Source organism: Chelonia mydas, chromosome 1, assembly GCF_015237465.2.
Source record: "Chelonia mydas isolate rCheMyd1 chromosome 1, rCheMyd1.pri.v2, whole genome shotgun sequence".
In the NCBI taxonomy this organism is placed as follows: Eukaryota; Metazoa; Chordata; order Testudines; family Cheloniidae; genus Chelonia; species Chelonia mydas.
Window position 1 is genome coordinate 215848323 of NC_057849.1, and position 21520 is coordinate 215869842.

General features: G+C 50.5%; 2 protein-coding genes and 1 non-coding gene across 5 annotated transcripts; 1 reads left to right on the plus strand and 2 right to left on the minus strand.

Moving 5' to 3' along the window:
* Positions 1-5138: 5138 nt before the first annotated feature.
* On the minus strand, positions 5139-7869 carry LOC119565247 (homeobox protein DLX-3). Of its 3 annotated transcripts, none has more exons than XR_006284639.1 (3): positions 6952-7869; positions 6340-6429; positions 5139-5677 (listed from the first exon to the last, which is right to left on the minus strand). XR_006284639.1 is itself a non-coding variant. In XM_043524699.1 (3 exons), exons 1-3 carry the CDS (start codon positions 7126-7128, stop codon positions 5237-5239), a joined length of 441 nt encoding a protein of 146 aa, XP_043380634.1. In that variant the 5' UTR covers positions 7129-7869; the 3' UTR covers positions 5139-5236. The 3 variants fall into 3 exon arrangements, 2 of the variants coding, with proteins under 2 accessions (XP_043380634.1, XP_037745665.1); XM_043524699.1 differs by having other exon boundaries at positions 5139-5410; XM_037889737.2 differs by having other exon boundaries at positions 5139-5683.
* A 2706-nt stretch (positions 7870-10575) lies between these two features.
* Positions 10576-10647, plus strand: TRNAE-UUC. The gene has a single exon. It is a non-coding gene; the product is annotated as a tRNA-Glu (tRNA).
* Positions 10648-13837: 3190 nt separating this feature from the next.
* LOC102945703 (protein mono-ADP-ribosyltransferase TIPARP-like) lies at positions 13838-18626 on the minus strand. The gene is made up of 6 exons (XM_043524703.1): positions 18552-18626; positions 17709-18109; positions 17021-17195; positions 16351-16538; positions 15996-16265; positions 13838-15245 (listed from the first exon to the last, which is right to left on the minus strand). Exons 1-6 carry the CDS (start codon positions 18624-18626, stop codon positions 14801-14803), a joined length of 1554 nt encoding a protein of 517 aa, XP_043380638.1. The 3' UTR covers positions 13838-14800.
* Between the last annotated feature and the right edge of the window lie 2894 nt (positions 18627-21520).

Below are 21520 nucleotides of genomic sequence, written 5' to 3' on the forward strand. Positions count from 1 at the left end.
GGGCTTGGAGCAGAAGTTCTGAACCATTGAAGGGTCTCTCTAATATCTCTTCCTGCCCATTCCCAATGTCTTTTCCATGATCTAAGTGCTGCCGCCTTCTTGCCTCCTGGTTGGTCTCCCTGTTCTGGGCTGGGGGAGAGGGGCTTTGACTTTCTCCCCCAGAGATAAACTTTCAAGGATGGCAGCTGAAGCCCCCACGGGTGAGAAGGAAGGTGGGATTAAGGTCCTTTCTGCACTGGGATCAGAGCCAGACCAGCCACAGCCTGCGTGAAATTTGGCTTCAGCTAGAACCACGTTGCGGCCAAGTCCTTATGGCGGTATAGGCAGAGGTAGAGGACTGTCTGCTCTGTAAATGTGTCCCCCACCCCAGACGTGTGCTAGACTCACAAACACAAGCCCTCCCTGATCCTGCAGACATATGCTCCAGGCTCACCTGCTTCCCTCATGCCTGCTTCACATTCCAAATTCCGTGTCAGGTTCGGGGAGGCTGGGGCCTGGTGGGATACCTGGCTCTAGTCATTTGGATGCAGTGGGATATTGTGGTTAGAGCAAAAAAGGAGGGCGTGGATCTTAGTGAGAGAAGGAAGCCGTCACCATGATACACTCCAATTAGTCCCCGTGTGGGTTCCCAGCTTCTGCCCTGTATTTCCCTAACAGCGAGCTAGGAGCCAGGGGCGGTCTTTGCATCCCACATAAAAGAAAGACACATCCTCCTGAGCCTCTCTCCATGGTCCTGACGCGGCGCAGACAGCGCGGCCCATTCCTGTGGGTCAGACACGGAGAGACAACGCCGAACGTGCTTTGCCAAACACCTCCGGTCTCTGCTTCTTTCTCTGTCTGGGGGAGAACTCACACACAACCTGCCTCAGGCATTAGCGGGGCCCATGCTCGTCTTGCCCTGCCCCCAGAAGCACTGGGAATACCCACAGACTGCCCGAGGAAGGAAGGTGCAGTGGGAGACAGGGAGTTAGGTGCAGAAGTTCAGCAATTGGAAAGGATCGTAGAATATCAGTTCGGACAGGGCACAGGATAGCTATGTGCTGCAGAGGAATCTGGAGAAGCCGCTCTACTCTGGTGCTACCCTTCATACTGGCCATTCTCCCCCTCCCTGTGTCCAGTCAGTATCTCTTCCCATGCAACGGGAACCAAGCGCTGCACTGTACCTAGGGGAACTCTAATATGGTCCTCCTTCGACATAGATCCCCCCACACACACACACCCCGCGCCCCAGCTTCAGCCCACAGCATGATTTCTGCTGCCCGGGAGTGAGAAAAATACCTTCTTCCCCCAGCTCAGTGTTACACTGCCAGAACCAGACTGCCAGATGCTCTGTGTAAACCTGAAAGGAATTAGCTGCTTAAATTATTGCTTTACTATGAACCATTTATATTACAGTAGATGCCTACGGGCTTAGGCTCTGTAGTGCTGGGATCTGACCAAACAGAAAATGAGACAGTCCCAGCCCCAGAGAGTTTACAGTCTGATCCCATAGGGACACAAAACATGAGGCCCTCTAACATGGGACTCTAATTCAGGGGTGCTCACAACAATTCTTTTGGTGGCCTCAGAGTGCAGCCACCAACTCTTGTGGGTGGCTGCTGTGACAATTCTTCCTAAAATACTTAATTAACTTTCGGAAAAACAAATCAATATGCACAGATACACGTCCAAATCATTGTAATCTATTTATGTACAGCTTTTGGTGGGGAGGGGGTTGAAAACTCAATAATACAAATAATGTACAGTTGTCTCTATTCTTTACTGGACCCAAACAGAATAGACACAAAAATAAGGGGGTTTGCATATTCTTGTCTTTTGTTGTTCTTGCTTTTGCTTTTTTGGTTGCTTTTTGTAGACTTGCTAGCTAGTAAGTCTGCTGCTATGAAAAATGATGTTTGTATGTTTGTTAATATCACTTTTCACTGCCTCCCAGCTTGCTAGCAAGTCTGCTGCTATGAAAAGTGATATTAACAAGCATACAAATATCACTTTTCGCAGCAAATTTACAAAGCTCTGGCAAGTTGTAGGACAAATTAAGCTCTGGATGGGGAGGTGGGTAGCGAGGCAGCAGGGGCCAGGGTGATGGTTGGGGGGGAGGGGCTGGAGGAGGTGGTAGAGCCAGGGGCAATGGGCTGGGGGAGGCAGTGGGGCCCAGCTAGTCCAGACTGAAGCCCTTTGACTAGGGACCAGAGCCTTCTGCCCCATGGCTGGAGCCTGCCGCCCACAACCTGCCACCCCAGCCCTGAAGCCAGGAGCCCGCGCTCCACCAGCCCCAGGAAGGTGGGGAACTCACACCGACTGCCTGCTCCTCCAGCATTTCTGGCTCCAGAGCGGGGCAGGACCCAACCCCTGCTGGTGGCCCCTGGGGAGGGTCGCTGCTTCCCTCCCCTCCTCCACCAATCACTGCCCAGGAGCCTGTGGCTGCAAGAAAAGCCCCTGTTGACCGCAGTGGCCACAGTTCGCAAACACTGCTCAAATTATAATGAATCCAGGTGAGGGTAACCTAGTGTTGATGGAAGTAAACCCTGTTTAACAGGATCACTCTGAGCTGGACTGTCCTGCTGCAGCATCTCTGGAGGCCCAGCAGCCTTTGGACAACGGAAGTTTACATACTTCACAGCATGAATTTCTAGCTCCCCTGGGAATGAGGGAAACCTGCTGGCTGGCCTGATGCTGAGCCAGATGCTGAGCCACCTGCCTAAGGCTGCCGATAGAGAGACACAGGCTAAGTTCAGGTCTGTGCTCTTGTGCTATAAATCTGGAGCTGCACCTTTGAAACCAATGCACTTACATCAGATTGACACAATCTGGCCCAGAAGCTTTCTAGTGCCATTTACAAGGCTCCATTCCTGGAGGTGTAACAGGAATAAGGGAAATCACTGAGAGCAGGATGGCCCCATCCATGGGACACTGCTGGGAAGACCAGTGACATGGGCTTGTGATGGGATATCTGGGCTAGATTCACAAAGGTATTTAGCCACCTAAGACCCAGCTTTAGGCTCCACTATAATGCAGCAAACATCTGCCAACCACTGTAGGTGTCTGAACTCATTCAGCACATACATTTTCAGGGTAAAAGTTCCCGCCTCTGAGAATGCACTTTGCTGCCTGGCTCAAGGCCAGTGCTTCCCAAATAGTGAGTCCCAACAAGGTTCTAGAATAGTTGCAGGGACCCAGGCAATCGCACACTTCTCACAGCCTGGTGCAGAAGGGAGGCCAGAGGCAGATAGCAAGCCACGCACACTCACCCCACAGCAGCAACTTCTATCCCATGGGGCTGGGCCTGTCTCCCTGCTCCAAGCATGAGTGGCCCTGTGACTCCACACACCGGGTCACAACACTGGGCACTCACTCTCATTTGGCCCAGATATCCCTCTGTCAATGCCTGAGGCTATGTCTACACTAGAAACACTAGAGCAGCTCAGTTGCACCGCTGTAGCGTAGACACTGCCGTGATGGAAGGGGTTCTTCCATTGCCACAGAAAATCCACCTCTCCGCGAGGCAGTAGCTAGGTCAATGGTGGAATTCTTCCATTGACCTAGCGCTGTCGGCCCTGGGGGCTTGTTTTCATGTACAGTGCTACAGAGGCGCAGCTGCATGGCTGTAGCGCTTTAGTGAAGACACTACTATGTCGACCAGAAAGCTTCTCCCATCGGCATCATTAATCCAACTCCCTGAGAGGCAGCAGCTGTGTCGGCAGGAGAAATTCTCCTGTTTGACATAGCACTGTCCACACTGGGGGTTAGGTGAGTAGACCTTCTTCCCTCAGGGGTGTTTATTTGTAGTGATACCAATACAGGTCTGTACTGTAGACCTGGCCTGGGGTTTAGATTAGCTTAACTACATCTCTCAAGGCTGTGATCTTTTCATATCACTGAGCGAGATATCTGTGGCACTATGCACCCTGATCTAATGTGTTCAAAACTGCTCTCTCCAGTCCCCTCAGGAATTCCTCAGGCTTGGCCAGCTGCATCTGGGGTGGCTATTACACGCAAAGGCGTTCCTTGCTGGGTTATTTCCTTAGTGGTGCCGGTGGGGATTATTTTGTGAGATTGCTGCCCTTGGCTTTGACGAGGCAGAATATTGTAAATATTGAAGTGTTTGTTTTAAAGACCTGTGTATTACATCAATGAGGATGTTTCAAGTTTTGGGACACAGGTAGGGCAGGCAATTAAAATAGATTCACTAGGGCTGTACAGTCTCTCCTGGGTCAGAGCTTGCCATCCCACTGTTGTGAGGATGAAGGTTGGGGATGAAGGAACACAGCTCCCATTAGAATCCATGAGAAAACCAGGGATACGCATTAGTAGAGGAAGTGATGTGATTAGTATAATCCTCATCAATGCTGATTTTTTTCCCACGGCAATAGCCATTGAATGTAAATAACAAAGTTTAGTTTCTTTTAAGACACAGGTAATGATCAGAAATATCTTTCTGTACCAGGGCAGCTTCCCTTGCATGACTAGGCAGAATTTCTGTTCCTGGGAGAGGGGAAGCCTGATCACGTTAGCAGATAATGAGATCACTGGCTGGTGTGAAGTTCAGGTCCAACAGCCCCTTTCTTTTTACAGACATGCCGTGGCCAAACCCTGCCTGCATGGGCATGAGCACCATGCTAGCTGCAGGACTTGATTAGAGAAAGCCCCTCCATGGGCAGTCTCTTTGGTTCACAACCTCTGCCACCAACCCAACTGATGCTGCTCCTGTGAAGTTTGTGGTTCAGGGCCTCAGTGAAGCAAGTTTGCTCCCACCACCCTTGGCAGGATTATTATGATCAGCAAATCTTTGGGAATTAAAGAAGAGTCACTGTGAAAGACGCTCCCCTGCCCCAGTTATGGCTGAACCCTGCCACAGGGAGGGGCTGGGAGAGGGGCTAGCATTGTGACACCAGCACTTCTGGTAAACCCACACAACTGATATTGGCCCATTCGTGGGTTTTGGGAGGGAAGGGGGATTTTAATTGTTTGTGATGAGGAGAGGTTATGAGGGTTGGACCTAATTATAGCTCAGGAACTGTACAAGAAACATTCCCAGATTATTTAAAACTGGTTTATTATAAATTAGCAAAATCACAATAAGACAATGGATTCACTCTAACAGCAGAAAAGCACCACTGAAATGAGAGAGACCCTCCCAGCATTCTGCAAACACTTAAACCACAGCTCTTTCCCTCTCCTTCTGCCCAGCTTTTCGCTTAGTCTGAAGGAATCTTGGTGTTTTCATGAGTGAAGAGTGTCAGAGATTCCTTAGGAGTGAAAGAGCCTGAGAACTCCCCGACTCAGGCTGGGAAACAGAGCCAGTGGGGAGTCCAGACAGGAAAGCTGAAGTTACTCCCTGGGTGTCAACATGTGTCCATGAAGAGAGCAGAGTGATTAACAGTGACAGCTCCAGAGACTCCATGGACTGAACCTGGGGGTAGAGGAGGAAGTAGAGTCAATAGCCACTGGTTGCACAGCAGGGGGAGAGGTTCCTAGGCTGGTTTCTGGGGCCTGTGTGTTGTAGCCCTGGAACTACAGCTGGGAGCTGGCTGGAGGGGAGCCCGGTCGATGCTGGAATCAATGCAGAGCTTGCTGGTCCCTGCAGAGCCCATTGCATCCCTGGATCAGGTCCTGGGGATCCAGGAAGTGCTGGCCAATGAAACAGGGAGAATGGATCATTGCAGGAGTGTGCACAGCACTGGGTCTGTAGGGAAGAGAAAGCAGAACATTTAATCACAATCCAGAGAGCCCAGAGCCCTGCACCGATCCCCAGGGCTCAGCTCTCTTCACTGCTAGCAGCACTAATAGCCCTGTCCTGGATATTTCTGTAGGCTCTTCTGTCCCAGAGGATCCCAAGGGGACTTACAGGTGGTGAATTTACTTGCACCTGGGATGCTTTGAGGGGAAAAATCTGACTCTTCAGTGGGTTCCAATGGCCCATAAACCAGCCCCCAACAAACCTGACAGGGCAGGAGGAAACAGCCTAGAGGGAGATCAGTGTAATGCTAAGATCTCAGCAGGTTCCCAGCACTTCATAGGCCAGGCCCCAACTCCTGGTGATCAGTGTAGTTGCACTGTACTCACTGGAGCTGCCCAACTTTACACACGCTGGGGATCTGGCCCTGTGTTTCCAAAGCACTGACCAAACACCAGTGAATTTCCCCTCACACCGTCCCTCTGGAAAAGGCCCAGAGTGCCCGTGTGTCTGTTGGCAGGTGTGAGCGAGTGTCTGCTCCTTGGGGCATCTCGCTGTCTGAGTGTCTCTGTGGATGAGTGGAGGTGTGGGTGGGGGACACTCAGCGTGTGTCTGAGGGGGTGACTGGGAGCGTGTTTGTGTCTGTGTAGCTCTCAAGCTCTCACCTGCAGGGTACAGAGGCTACTCCCAGGTGTCCCATCTCCAGTGTAAAGTCTCCAGTGCTTCCCTCTTCTATTCTGGAACCAAATCCGGATCTGGAATTGGAGAGAAGAGGGTCTGAAGGAGCTGCTGGCAGAGAAGGAACCTCAGGGACCCCTCGATTTCTGTTCCTTTTACCCTCCCTCCTGCCCTCCTCCTGAGAGGCTTTGAAAAAGCCTTTTCCCCTCCCCAGGCCTTGACAAGAAGGGAGGAGTCCTGTGTCCAACAGCAGATCTCTGTGGCCCTGAATGAAGAGTGGGAGGCAGAGACAGAGGGAAGGATCCTTCACTGCTTTCCGGTTGGATGAAAGATTCTCACACCCTCCCCCCCCCCCCCAAACAGACCCTTTTCCCTGCTCCCTCCAGGTCACAGAAACTGTCCTTCCAGCCCCAGTACCTCCAGACCCACTGTCAGCACCTTTCTGAGTGACAGAGACCCCAGCACCACTCTGCTCCCCCAACCCTCTGCTATGGCTCCCTATGGTGCCCTGGCTATAGAAACCATTTTCTAGAAATGCAAAATGTCCTTTAAGCAGAGAGAGGAGAATCCAGAGCCCCAGAGAGAGGGGTTGGATGTACCTGGTGGCAGGTGAGTCCCATCATCCCCAACAGCATTTCAGCCTGAGGCAGGTTGAGATATTTCTTTCCATGGATGCGCAGCTGATTCCAGCGAACGTCAAAAAGTTGTTGATCCTTTCTGCTTAGTGTTTCTGCAATGCTGGATTCCTTCTGATTCTGCCAAGCCTGAACTTTCATTACCAAAGGAAATGTAGAGTTTCGGCCACCACTTTGAAAGCAGCTGTGTGCTGCATGGTTTATTCAGCCTTGCAGAAATTGCCTGGCCTAAAACAGCAGCCGGAAAGGTGACAGTTTGTCTCATCTTCCACCCACTCTGCCTCCTAATTCATTTCGATGAGGTGAGAATTCCAGCCGCGCCCCCTCCCCAGCGCAGTCCTGTCAAGAAGGGGGTAGTTCAAAGGTGGCTGTGATGAATCCCAGGTATTCACAGACGAGATTTTCTGGCATTTTTAATCTTTCCAGCGCTTGATCTGGCAACCTGAATATCTGACTGGTAAGGCGGGTTTTTTGATGTACTAACAGCTTCCCTTGGAATGGTCTCAGGTGTGATGCGATTAGCTCTGTGCTCATCTGATGGCCCGGCTGAGATCAGCAAAGCCTGGAACAGAAGTTGAACGGGTGATTCATTTCGCGGCTGATGTGATTGTCCTTCCCTCCAGGACTAAGGGCCAGCGGAAGGGAAGGCCGGCTGCGGGGAGAAGGGGAAAACAAAGGAGGAGGTCAATGCACCGATTGCACGTGTGACGCACGAACGTGGTGGGATGTGCGGAGGTAAACGCCGCCGGCACAAGAATGGGGAGCAGCCTTAGTGCCGTGTAGCCTGGGGGGTCTCAGGCGGGAGCTGCCCTCCCTGGGCCTCGCCCTTCACGGCACATGCAGCCTTTGGGACCGGGCCCATTTCCCAGGCGCTATGTCATTACTCTTTGCATGTCCCGCCGTGTTTCCGAGCCCTCGCAGCCAGCCTCCTCAGGGGCCGAGCGCGGGAGAGGGCGACGCCGCCCCGCTAGCGAGCCGGGGTGACAGCGCGGGGGAGGGCTCGGACCGCAGCCTGGCCCGCAGGGACACCGGGGCGGGGGCCCTGCCAGGCGGGGGGCCCGGTGCGCAGCGCGGAGGCGCAGAGGCTCCGCCGCCTGGCGACACCCACCAGGTCCCGGCCCGGAGCCGCGGTGCCCGGGCGACGCGGGCCGAGCTGCGCTCTGGGGACCTCCCCGTGGCCTGGCCCAGGGACCCTCCCGCGCGCAGCCCCGGCCGCGGTGCTGAGGGCGCCGGCAGGCTCGGGCGCATCCCGCCGGCTCCGCGCGCGCCCGGGGGAGGCCGGACCCGCCGCGTGTGCTCGGGTCACCAGCGCGGGCTCCCGTAACCTGGGGGACCCGGGTCTCTGCCGGGTGCCCTGGGGAGGGGGTTCCCGGCCTCATCCTCCCGGGGGGCTGCTATCCCCACTCCAGCACGTGGGGCTTTTTCAGCGCAGGGTCGGTGCAGCAGCCGCGGCAGGCTCCATTCTTGCTCCAGGCCATGTTGTGTCTGGCGTTGCTGGGAAGATGGCGCCAGGACCGCGAGTTGCAGCTGAGCATTTTGACCTTCCCTTTTGGGAGGCTGGCTGTTGGAGACCCCAGGGCATGGGCACCAGTTAAGTCCAGGGGATGGAAGGCCATAAGGGTCGAGGAAGTCTCCCTGCTGTAGACCTAAGGGCTTCTTTTCAACCCCCCCCCCCCCCCCCTTAACAGAAGTCAGGCCTGGCTGGTTTGAGTAAGCTCTTTTGCTCTTAAAATAATGTTGCAGCCCCAGAGAATGCCTCATAGTGTAAGGTTTGCTGACGCCAAGTTAAAGATAACAGGAGGCAGCTACAAGGCCAGGCAGGATGTGCTGGTTGTTTAAGTTGCTAGGAATGCTTGTTAGAGGTTGCGGGAAATAAACATTGTTGTAACCCATATAAGGAAGGCAGAGCATTTGTGCAAAGCTTTGATTGGCTGATGTGTAGTGCAGTAGCATTAAGGAATATAAAAGTGTGTGTAATGACCTGCTCTGGTGTGCAGGATTTGAGAATCTATTCTCCCTGTACCTTGTTTGCAGCTGCAAATAAACTTTTTTGCTTCTCCACCCCGTTGTGTTTATTGGGTGACGCACACCGGGGAACAAACCCCTGCTGTTGTTTGCCTCTAGCACTGGGTGCCGGCAACAAGGTGGACCCCTACTACAGTACGATTGCTGTGCTGGCCCAGGCCCTGGCCCTCACTGAGAAGCGGGTGAAATCAGCCTCTCCTGCTGGGGCGTCTCCCTCCTCTGTCTCCGCCTCCCAAAGTCAGGACAAACTGATGCCGTAGCGGTTCCTTTGAGGAAGATCAGGGGGAGGGAAATGGGGACCAGAGGGGTCATTACCCAGGCTTGCAACTGTGGTAGGTGTCGGGTCACCATTCTCTCAACCCAGAAAGGGACTTGCCTTAGGGAGATTTCTGGCCAGCGGGGGTGTGAGGAACCTCTCCATCATTCTCTTCGTCTTGTACTTTACTCTTTTGCGTACTTGCCTCCTAGTCTAAAACACACCATACAATATGACACTGTCCCTGTGGGGAAGAGGAGGGAGTGCAGTGGGCAGAGGAGATTGGCTCCCACTTCCATCAGCATCTCCTTCATCCCTTTCCTTCTGCCCTTCCAGGTGACCATGTGGTTCCACAATCAGCCAGAGCAGCACAGGAAGTGCTGATGGAGACGGAGCCTCTGGGGGGTGCTTCTATATGGGGCAGCTGAGTCTGAGGGCTCTAGACCTACAAACTCCCCAGCACAGGCTCGCATGCCCACACCTGAAAGCACAGGGGCCTGATCACTTCACAGTACCGGGCTGTGAGAGTGACACATTTCTTCTTGTCACTAGGGCCTGAATGCCAACGTCCACAAGTGTCTGATGGACAGTCTAGCCTCTGCCCATAACCCCTATGGAGGGAGATCTCTGGAGCAAGGGAGCTGGGCAGTGAGACAGCAAATGGGGGATCTGACATTGTGTTAGCCTATTAGTGGATATTGGCAGAGGGATAAATGGTGAAAGGGTGCAAGGGGTGAGAGGGAACATTTAATGCAGCTGTCCCCAGGCAGTTGTTGGTGCTCTTAGAAAGCTGTGGCCAGTCTATTCCATGTTAATGCTGGGTTTTGAAATGAGCTGAATGAACCTGGGACAATGCCTGGCATTCACTAAATATCTATTAGTTAGATATGGGCATGTGTGTCTGAGATTGTTAGAGATCAGGCGTTGCTTCAGCATCTGGCAAGGTGGTGCTGGGCTGCTGGACACTGCACTGATCACCAGTAGGTCAGTTCCAGGGTACTTTGTACAAGAATAAACCCAATGTTTTGCCCAAATGCCTCCTCACAGGTATTTCCGTTTTGTCCCCCTGCAGTTCCATTCCTCCCTTCCTATGGCCCTTCACCAGAGTGACACTGGGGCAGAGTGACTGCCATGTCCTGCCCCAGAAGTGGCTGCATTTCAGCAGGTGCCACATTCATCACTGGGGCCTCTTCCTTGTGGGATGAGGCTCAGATCTGCCCAGCTTCTGATTCAGTCTCTTCTTGTCTCACCAGGTGTGATGAAGTTCTAAATGCAAAGCATGATCTGGGTTTATTTTTTTAAATGCCTCCCATATGGTCTAGCGGTTAGGATTCCTGGTTTTCACCCAGGCGGCCTGGGTTCAACTCCCAGTATGGGAAGTTTCACTTTTGATTTAGTTGGGGATTGGTCCTGCTTTGAGCAGGGGGTTGGACTAGATGACCGCCTGAGGTCCCTTCCAACCCTGAGATTCTATGATCTCATCCCCTGCCCCACCAGCCCTGCACTTCCAGGAATGATCAAGGGATGCAACAGCCTTCCCAGAGAGCAGCAAGCACCAGGAATAGCTGGGTGGTGGGCAATGACCATCCTCATCCAGAGGTTCAGCAACCAGCTTCCTACACTGACCATCCCCACGGGCAGCCCCTGCGATAACACTCAGAGGGCTCTCAGCAACCTATGAGCTATTGCCAGAATGAGATGCAGGGGAGCTGTCACTGCCACTGGATCCTGGTCTGATCACAACTGAGCTCTAAAACTGCTACTGTGACTATTCGATCTCATGACTTTTACCCTCCTGTTACTCTCTTTTTCTTCACAGCCCTGCCTAAGGGCCATAGGTTCTCTCAAGGTTTGGGGTCACAGCCCCTGTCAGTGAGGTAGACACAGAAAAGACACAGACATTTTAAAAAAATCCTGCCTCGGCCAGAGAAAAAATAACACAGACCCAGGGCAGCTTCCACTGGGTTACCATATTTGAGAGGGGGTCTTATGCTGTACCCCTATGGCATAAGACTGTAAACTCTCTGAGGCTGGGACTGTCTCCTTTTCAGAGCTTGTTCAGAGCTCAGCACCATACGGCCTTAGGCACCCACCATAATATGACTGTTTAATAATCAGCAAACAGTTTGAACTGCAACACACAGCAGCTGGCAGCCTGGTTCTATCAGAGTTACTGCTTTAGTGAAGTCAATACTACGCCAACTGGAGAGCATGAATTGTGCTGTGGGCTGAACTTTGTGGGGCCTATGTAGTGGAAGAACCATATTAGAGTCCCAGAGGGAAGGAATTCCCTGTCTATGTCAGTGAGACCAGTTGCACTGGGTGTCAAGCTGCCTGCGGTGGCTCAAAAGCATGAGTACCAATGTCAGGGCAGACTGTTAGGAAGCAGGGCACAAACCCCAAACTGACTGTGAGTTTATACTTAGATTTCCCCAACCAATTATTAAGTGTAAACTCCTCAGGCACTATAACAGCCTAATCATGGAGTCACAGACAGTCCCCTTCAGTACTCCAATGTATTTCGGCACCCTTGTGAGCGTACTTTTGTGGTAGATCGTTCCTTACACCAAGAACTACAGCAATATTCAGGCCACTCCCAGTCCCAAAGGACTAGTCATTTACCCCAGGTCAATTAGATCTCACACCGAAGACAGTACTTGTAACCAATCTGATAATAAACTGTCTCAAGATTCATTAAATAGGAACAGGAAATAAGAGAGTTATTTACAAGGTTAAAGCAGGTAAACAAAGAAACACAAATTCATTCTAATCTTGAGTTTCAAAAGGTAATAGGGTCCTAGAGCCCAGGCTTCCGCCCAAGCCTGGAAGTGTACACATCATGAAACAGCCCCACAGCCCAAGCCCCATGAGCCCGAGTCAGGTAGCATGGGCCAACCACGAGTATCTAGGTGCTGTGTAGACAGACCCTTAGAATCAAAGACAGTTTCCCTGTCTATTAAGTTAACATGAACTACAATCACTGTAGGAAATCTCTACACACCCAGCACATTCAGTGTCTGAGCTGCACCCCTAACGTGGCAGTGCTCAGTGAGTGTCACTCCACAGGACTGGGCTGAGAGCCAATCCCGAGGAGATCCTGCATCTACAACAACAGGGATGGCTGCAGTACTCAGCATGGAGTTGAAACTCCATGAGGGAACACATGGCTCATTGGCCAATCCAACTTTTAGATCCACTGGGATTTGTAGGAAAAAATATTCAAAAAAGATCGAGATCTAGATAGAAAATCCCCATTGTGACGGTAAGGAAATAACCCAACAGGAAAAGTCTCCCACTCCAATATTAGTCTCAGTTGTACCTGGTCAGGCCCCAAGAAAGGTGGGGTGTCAGGTGGTGTCAGTGTCTTGTAGAAGCAGCATGTCTTTGGTGACACATCAGACTGACAATTGGCCTGCCTTGCCTTCAGGTATGCCTGCCTCAGCTCCTTGATCTTAGCACGGCACCACTCTGTGTTCCTTTCTTGCCCCTTCTCCTCCAGGCCATGAGAAATCTGTCTAGAGGAATCAAAGTTCCTACAGCTGGAGCCGAGCTGTGACTGCACAACCTTCTCTCCCCACAGAGCCAGCAGATCCAACACCTCCGGTGTACACCAAGCATGAGAGCGTTTGCTGCAGGGAGCCGGCATGGTCAGCTGGGAAGACAGCTGCGATGTGAGCTGTTCACGAGGAGCAAACAGGAAGTGGAATTTCAAAAATTCCTAAGTCTTTAAAGGGGGGAGAGGCATATGCCTGTGTAACTAGCTGCAGGGCAGCGGAGTTCAAAATGGTGACCAAAGTGGTCAAGATGGGCATTGTGAGACACCTCCTAGCACCCTCTTGTGGTGACATAAGAAACACAGGGTCCGTTGCTCTAACTACATCACAAAAAGCTCTATGCCGCTCGTCGAGGTGGTTTTATGATATCGGCGGAGCAGGAGAGGTAGATCAGCGGGAGAAGCATTTCAGCGTGTACCTCCACTGTTTTGTTGACGAAAGCTGACTTTTCTCGACAAAACTGTATAGTATCCTAAGTGTGTTAGCTTTGAGGTACCTGACTTGACACTTTAAGAGGATGCTGACTTTCCAAAAGTGCTGAGCCACTGCTCTGTGAAAATCAGGCCTTTTTGAAAAAACGTGTCACCTGCAGAGCACCTCAGGTCAGTCCCTTTTGAAAACGTAAGCCCCAAATCCATGTTTTGGCACTTAATCATGATAGGAGAATTTTTAGAGGTACCGAGTACCCACAACTTACCTTGAACTCCCAGTCACTTGGTCCTGCTCAGCGTGAGTTGAGGTGGAGGTGGGGGACACTACGCTGGACTAGATGACTTCTGGAGGTTCCTTCCAGCCATATATTTCTATAATTCTACATAGCGTAACTTCCTAGACTACATGAATTGTGATTGCTGGGGTATTAAATCAAATTAAGTAACAGGTCTAATGAACCAAGTGTTAGATAATGTAGCTCACACTGATATCGTGCAGTAAACAACATTCTTAGCTCTTTAATTTTAAAGACAAGAAAATAATGTAAAGTATAAGGCAAGTGATCGCAAATTATGAAGGCAAGGAAACTTGGCAAAGAAAGTAATTATGTTAATAGTACAGTGTGAATTAAACAGTTATTGCTTACATGAATAAATGAGCAATCCACAGGTTCTCAGGCATTAGGACATATTAACTCACTAACAACTGGCCATTTCCTAGGTCCCAAAAACTGAGGATCACAGGAGGTTTCCTGCAGGGGCAGGTGACATGTTATCATTGGGAGCAAGGCCTGAGCAGCCAGAAACTTTCCCTGATCCTTGACATTGGGAGGTTTCATGCAACAGACTAAACACAGCAGATGCTTACAGCCACTCTGCCTCTGTATAACGAACCTATATGTTAAATAATTACAAACACATGAGAGCACTCTGACCCATGGTGAATATTCTAACAATACTTCTAAATTAGTCTTACACCAGAAAACTTAGCAAACACTAAAGCAAGCCACTGTGCAAACAACTTTTGACAAACCAATTACCCGCAGGCTGAAGGCCCCTTTAGAAGGTGGAAGAGAAGGTGAGTCATGAACAAAGTGGTGACTTTTTGTGAATCACATACTGCAGTCTACAAAAGCAGTGAGAGGTCACGGAGGGTGATGGCTCGTATGGTGTAATAGAGCAGCTTCCAGGCCAGAGCTTGGAGCAGTGTCTGATGGCACAGCCTCCAGGGATGTTTGCATTTGGACAGATAGTGAAGGTGACAGGGGTGAAGTTGAACACAGGGTGGGTAAATCTGCTGGAGATTGAATAGGATGGGATGGGACAGAGCTCTTTTGAAACTAGGTGGCCTTGTTTTCCACATACACTGGGAGGGTCACAGCTGCTGCTCAGAGTGGATGTAGAGTGGGTTTTACAGAGCAGGTTGCATAGGAAGGCTGTAGGTGTCAACAAAAAGTGACCCCTGTCCCCACAGGGGGAAGTGGAGCCTGATCAGAAAAGCTGCGTCAGCAATCTTTCCTAATGAGCAGTTCCTCCCCCTTGCACTATCAACCATCCACTGCTACGGGGTCAGAGAGCATCTTGTAGCTAATCAGGAAGTAGGGGTAGCACTGGCAGTTGTCAGAGATCACATACACTTGGGTATTGCTTCTGCTGTTGACCCAGGAGTTGAAGAGCTGCCCACCAGGCACGACGGGCAGGGGGTGGCGGAAAAGTTTATGCCCAACAGCAGTCTTGCCCACCAGCACCTTGGCCAGGAACATGTAGCGTAGCCCGGCCTTGCTCGCCTGGCCGTGGCGGTGTGAATAGATGGCACTCTTGGAGAAATAGCAGCCCCTGCCGTAGATTGGGGCATGCAGCCTTGAGAAGCTGGGGTCAAAGTTGTTCTGGCAGATGGGCTCCAGGAAGTCAGCAGCACTCCCATAGAAGAGGTGCTTCTCCAGCTGGTGTTTCTCCTGCAGTGAACATGCATGGGACATGATGGCCTTCTTCCTGAAGGAGACACAAAGGGAAAAAAAGCAGGCTTAGATCCTGCCCAGAGGGGATGTTTGGGGAAACTTAGAGGCCTAACTCCCCCCAACTCCCTCCATCTCCACTTACTCAATAGATAAAGGCCAAAAGCTTGAATGGGAAAGACTTAGGGGGTCAGTCTTCCCCAGCCCTCAAGGATCCATCCAACAATGACACTAGTGCATCCAATGTCACTTGAGCACATTAGGATCTGCCCACCACTGCACAAATATTCACATTCAAGTGCACTATCTGTGCACCAGTGCACATGCATGGACCCTGCAAACAACCCAGTGCACTAGGATCCATGCACCCATTCCCGAGGATGCATCCAAATATGCAAACTCCAGTGCAGCTGAATCTACCTATGCTCCAGCACAAGGAATTGCCAAATGAGAAGCAATCATGCTCATGCTGGTGTGCTAAAATCCCCACCTGAGGAAACAAGCACTAATATTCACACCCTCGCACACTAGCTCCTTCAGTCATACTCCTATGAGTGCACACCTTCGCGCACTAGCTCCAGGGCTCATGCTCCTAGGCTTCCAGCGCTATGGGTTCTGCACCCTAAAGCACTGACATTAGGTTTTACACTTCCTGCCATGAGCATGGTGAGCCCCACAAGTATAGGCACTAGCTCCAGCATTCCCCTTCTGGCACTCATGCTAGGATTCTCACGCACACATATGTACACATACAAGCACAATCTCCCCACAACATTTCTCTTTATACCTGGTATATTTTTCCCAGAGATCATCGTTCCGGATTCGGTAAATCCCCAGCACCAGTGTCTTTTCCTCTGAGACAGACTGATGGAAGAGAGCACAAACTCTGTGGTATGCAACCTCTGTTGGTAGCACCTCCATCTTCAGGAAAGCCTGGCCATCTGGTGGCTTCGGGACCCAGGCAACAGGATAGGATCCACAGTAGCCATCCTTTGGATTCTCCCCGAGGACGTCAGAAGTGGAAGGAACTGTTCCCCAGGGTCTTCTAGGGAGTGTCCTAGGGAGATAGTGAGACAAGAATTAATCTCCTCTGAATGCTGTTATATTCCTTTAGGACCATGGTTGCCAGGGGAGTCACTTACATCAGATGTGGCACCATACTGAGGAGGGGGCGGTAGGAAGGTCGGCGCTGGACCAGGCGGACGTATCCCTTATCCCGGTTCCATTGCACACGGCGCTTCAGATCCACAGTGAAGAAGTGGCCCTGGCGTTCGAAGGTGTAGCTGTCCTTGTCTTGCTCATAGGCAGCAAGGAGACCTTGGGAGATGGGCTGAGGGGGAAAGGAAAAGAAGGTGTACAGGGAGAGTGCTCCAAAAAGGAAAGCCAAGGACCCACACACACTGCTCCTTAGGCTGCCACCTTCATCAATAATTCTTTAGCTATCTGGGGAAGCCAGAGGCAAAGATCTGCCAGCATCCAGCCTGTCTTCATCTTGACTAACTATGACCTGGTTTTAAACCTTTCCTTTCCCTACAGCATCCTTTAGCCTTTTCAACCTGGTTTTCCCTCAGGCCATAGCAGAGAAACTCCTTTCTCTTCCTGCCGACGAAAGCTCCTTCCCCATCCTCAGTATCTCCCCTCCACAAACCTTCTCTCCTCTGTCTGTGCCCCTCAGTGTGTCTCCCCCTTTGCTGTTGTTTCTGGTTTAACTACAGTATGTAATTCCTTTGCATACCTCAGTGAGGCATTGTTGGGGAAACACACTGTATGATATACATGACGCAGGTTGGATTGCCGTTCCCTTTTCCTCACCTCCTCATACTTCTTCCAATTGTCATTGCTCTTCCAATAGGCGGCCCACTCTGTGGGGAAGTGGGGATTCTCCTTTGGATCAGAGGTGTTGGAAAGTCGCCGCACTTTGTCATAGGGTCCGACGAAGCAAACCAGCTTCATGGAGTGCAGAAAAATGCTCCCAACAGCACCGCCTCTGTGAGCGGGAAAAGGATACAGTAAACAATAATTCCTCCATTACCTCCTACTAGGAGAGGCCAGGACTGGAGGAGCTAGCAGCTTCCCCTGCACCCAGTGCTCCTGCCTAGTTCCCTACAGCACCTCCTGCTGGGTGAGGCCAAGACAGCAGTAGGGTGGGAGCTCCTGGCAGCCAGCACTGTGGCCTACACCATAGCTCTCAATTTGGGATCCACACCTCTAGTGCAAATTACCCCTTCTGTAACCTTAGTTCCTTGAGTCTATTTCTGATGTAAAATAATTTTCAACAAGAAAAGTGAGGGGAGTCCCACACATGTGGGACATAAGGGACGTGGGGAGTGGAATGAATGAAAGTGGGGAAACGTGCGAGGTATTCCCTATGCTGCATCCCAGATTGGGGCAGGGACTTGAGACACCATGAGCTCCCTTTACTCAACATCACTCCCACTGTTTCCTTCAGCTCTTCCTGCTGGTCGATTCCAGGACTGGAGTTTGGCTTCCCATCACTTACTTGTCAACAAACTTAATCTGCTCTTTTCCAGTGTCGCAGTAAAGTTTCTCTAGGTGCCGCTGAGCTGACTCGCTAACACTCTGCCAGGCTTTGCTGTCCCTCCGCCTAATCTGCCAATGGTAGGGATAGTGGGTGTGGTGGAGGGGGCAGCTGTCCCCCTGGGTGCAGCCCCCCAGCAGGAAGCGGTCACAAATCTTAATTTCATCTCTTGGATGAATGTGAAATCTGACCCCATTGTCACCACCCAGATACTCGGAGTCCTCCTCGGGGCTCTGGGAGCTCTCTCCCTTGGCCGTGCGCATGCGTTTTTGGGGTGGGCTGTTGGGAATGGTACTTTCACTGGCTGAAGAAGCAGATGTCTGAGGGGAGCCAGAGCGCTCTTCATGGAAGGAATCCAACTCCTGGGAGAAAGAGTAATTTTGAAATGTAACACTGAGGCACAGAGTAGCTCAATGCAGGGCCTCTAGCTTGAACCCCCCACTCCTACTCTGCATGCACCGATGCCACAATGGGGCCTCTCCTCTGATATATCGCAATAAACCACACACACACAGTGCTCCCCGGGGACCCCAACTCCTGTTCACACCTCTAACTCACACACACAGTGCTCTACAGTGGAACCTTATCCCGATATACATAAAGGTAACTTGGCCCTAAATCCACAGGATGGGTCACTCCTATCTGGTGAGGAATAACCTCCCTCTCAGCACAAATGTAGCTCCCTCCCGTGGGACCCCAACCCTGCCCCCCAGAGATCTTTTCCTCTCCTGGGGGAACTGATTCCCAGCATGGCACAGCCTCTGCCAGCCCCTGTTCCCCACAGAGTTTCCCATTGGCAAACACCTGCTGGGGCTGAGTAGGGGAGGCACTTCTTGTCCTCAGTTGGCCTGGTAGCCCTGTGGAATTATTCTGCCCCATCCCTCTCCCTGTGGCTCAGGCTGTAGCCACCCCTCCCAAACGCCTGGCCTGCGTCTTGCTGCGTCTCTTTCAATATGGGGATTCCGCACTGTGCAGGAACAAGGGGTTTAGAACATTGGAACATGCTCTGCTCTGATTGGTGGGAATGGGGAGGGGTCCTCTGCTCTGATTGGTGGTTTACAATTAGTGTTTAATAGGTGTAAAAAAGGATAGGAGCAAAACTTGATCCCACTTTTCTTGTGACTGGGCAGGAGGGTAAAGTCCAGCTCTACCTTAGGTATATTAAAATGAAGTGTAGAGTCTAAAGAGGCATTACATGCCTCTCTCTGTTACATATCAAAAGGTTTAATACAGTCCCATGTGTATATTAATGAAGGGAGGAGCATGAGCAAGCATCTCTCTTCCCCTCTGCTGAGTATTCAGTGGGCTAGTATAATCTACACGTCCCAACTACTGCCATCGCCACCAAATATTAAGGAGTCTGGTAAAATACTTTTTCCCATTGGGACATATTGTCTGGGGATTGTATAGAACTCCAGACCCCTGAAGAATAACTAGGATGGGTAAAGCTAGAACGCAAAAGGGAAGAGACCCGGGGTGGAAATGAGATTTGAGGATGAAACAGTCAGTAGTTTCAGCCCTAAAAGGTAGGTTTTTGTAGAGCTAGATTGTATTTCGATATAAAAATGGATGTAGGGAATTGTAAAAGGGAGGAAGGAGAAGAGATTTACAAAAACCAATATGAACAAAATTAAAACACAAGTAATGAGAAGAGAGAATACTTTCTTTTACTTTAAATGTGTGGTTAAGGCCAGATGACCAGAGAGTGAAACTGACCCAGAGCAGAAATGAAATTGACCTCATGTAGGGTCATTCTCCAAGATGAGTGAGGGGCAAAGGGTAAATAAACAGCATAAAGAGGGACGAGAGAAATACATTAATTTTTCTTACATTTCTTTCAGAGTTAATAGCCTAAGGGGGTAGTTATAACATAAGGAACACATTATTTTTATCCTGATACCATCCCTTTAAACAATGCATTGACTGTTAGAGCCTTATTTAACTGCTTCCTGTTTGCTTTTTTAGGCCTCAGCTCTGTTTGTTGTATAAAATTCTAATAAAATATTCTGTAACCCTCTGCTAATTTGTGTCTCTCTGTCGCCTTGATGGACCAGCAAAATGGGGAGAAGTTGTTTAACTGGTTCTTTTCTTCAAACCAGAGGATTCTGATAACAGTGATGTTACAATTCAGGGTAGTGACCTCATGTGGAATTGGTGATGGCATTGGTGCTATAAGGCAACTCAAATTCTTACTCACAGTTTCCCCAGTGCTTGGCGTTTCCAGAAAATTTTGCTGCAATTATCATTTTTATCATGGAAATGTGAAGAAACAAATCAAAGTTGCTCTGAGTTTATTGAGCGTTTTGTACTTTCAAATCAGTGCATTTAAAAGAGAGGTTCATCCAAGGAGGCATGGAGAGCGCTCTGTGAAAACTGAGTCTGTAGATGCCAATTACCGGTTAGGCAGGCACCAGTTTGAGGTCGGGATATCTGCAGTGGGTACCATGGTGTATGGCAACACATAATATGCTGCAGGGCTCTGTGATCAAGGTGGCAAGTGTACTCAAGCTCACTGAGGGATTTGAAAAGCAATGATTCCCAAACCGTGCTGGACACTTAGATGGTCTGAACAGGCTCATTCTGTACGCATGCCACCAGCACAATGAGTTAGTTAAGAGAAATTTTGTTGCTCCATTGTGGTGCAAGCTGTGGTGGACCATTGCAGACAGTTCTTGGATGTCTGTAAGAGTTGAGCTGGTAAAGGGTATGATGTCAGAACTTTTTAAGTCTGATCTTTTTTTAGGCATGGACATAATGCCACATTCTTCTCTCCTCACAACATTGACATCCACAGTGTACCCACCCCTACCGGTATTTTGGGGACCCTGCATACTCTCTGCTTTCTTGGTAACAAAGCCATACATAGACTCAACAAAGCCAGATGAACAGAGGTTTCACCACAGTGTTAACACATGCTGGATAGTGATGGAGCGTAGCTTTGACCAGCTTAAAATGAACTGGAGAGTCAGAGATTTAAAGGCCAGAAGGGACCATTCCATCCCCTAGTGGGACCTCCTTATGCCCACCTACACATGTTGATATTGGTGTTACAATAACTGCGTGCTGCAGTCTCTACAATATCTGTGAAGGTGCGGCAATACAATTGACCACATATGGGTTGAGGTGGCTGCATTCCTTGCTGCAAATGTTCAGCAGCTAGACAGACAGACTAGGGCACCTGACACTGCAAGTTCTGCATTCCAAGCACTCATGGGAGAGTCTTTATGAACAACCCTTTCTGATGGGCTCTCTTCCCCACAACCCTGACTCCTGGAGAAGAACAGCCAGTCAAAGCTGCTGAAGAAGGTAAGCAGAGCTCTCCCCCTCACCACTCAGGAGCCAGAGGAGTTTTCAGGATGGGAGGGAGCAGCTGTCACCATCCTCACAGGAGAGGGTGGGGGGGCAGAACTAGCTGACCAGCGCGATTCACCGCTGGGCTGGGGGAGCACAGAATTAATTGATTAGAATGTTGGCTTTTTTGGGAAGCTGGAAGCTCTGAACCATCAGGCAGCCAGAGAGCTCCTGCAGCAAGGCCAGAATCACCTTCCTGTATGAATCTGGGAGAGTTGGCAGCACCACACCTGTCACACACACAGAGGAGGGGAATGCAAAACTCAAAAGACCAACAATTATAATATCCTTTTTTTTTCAAAAATCCCATCGTTTTGGGGACCAGGCATGATTTTTCACCTTGTGGGGTTGGCAATGCTGGCATCTGGTCACCCTCTTTCCTCTCACTGCCTGTGACATGTGCCCAGCACCGTTTTTTAAAT

Coding starts and splice junctions, on each gene's coding strand:
- LOC102945703 (XM_043524703.1), bottom strand. CDS start 18,626: ATGGGGCAGAATAATTCCACAGGGCTACCAGGCCAACTGAGGACAAGA. Junction 16,539..17,020: donor ATTGGAAGAAGTATGAGGAG/GTGAGGAAAAGG, acceptor TTTCCCCCTCAG/CCCATCTCCCAAGGTCTCCT. Junction 16,266..16,350: donor AGTATGGTGCCACATCTGAT/GTAAGTGACTCC, acceptor CTATCTCCCTAG/GACACTCCCTAGAAGACCCT.
- LOC119565247 (XM_037889737.2), bottom strand. CDS start 7,128: ATGAAAGTTCAGGCTTGGCAGAATCAGAAGGAATCCAGCATTGCAGAA. Junction 6,430..6,951: donor TGGGACTCACCTGCCACCAG/GTACATCCAACC, acceptor CTCCAATTCCAG/ATCCGGATTTGGTTCCAGAA. Junction 5,684..6,339: donor GTAGCCTCTGTACCCTGCAG/GTGAGAGCTTGA, acceptor TCTTCCCTACAG/ACCCAGTGCTGTGCACACTC.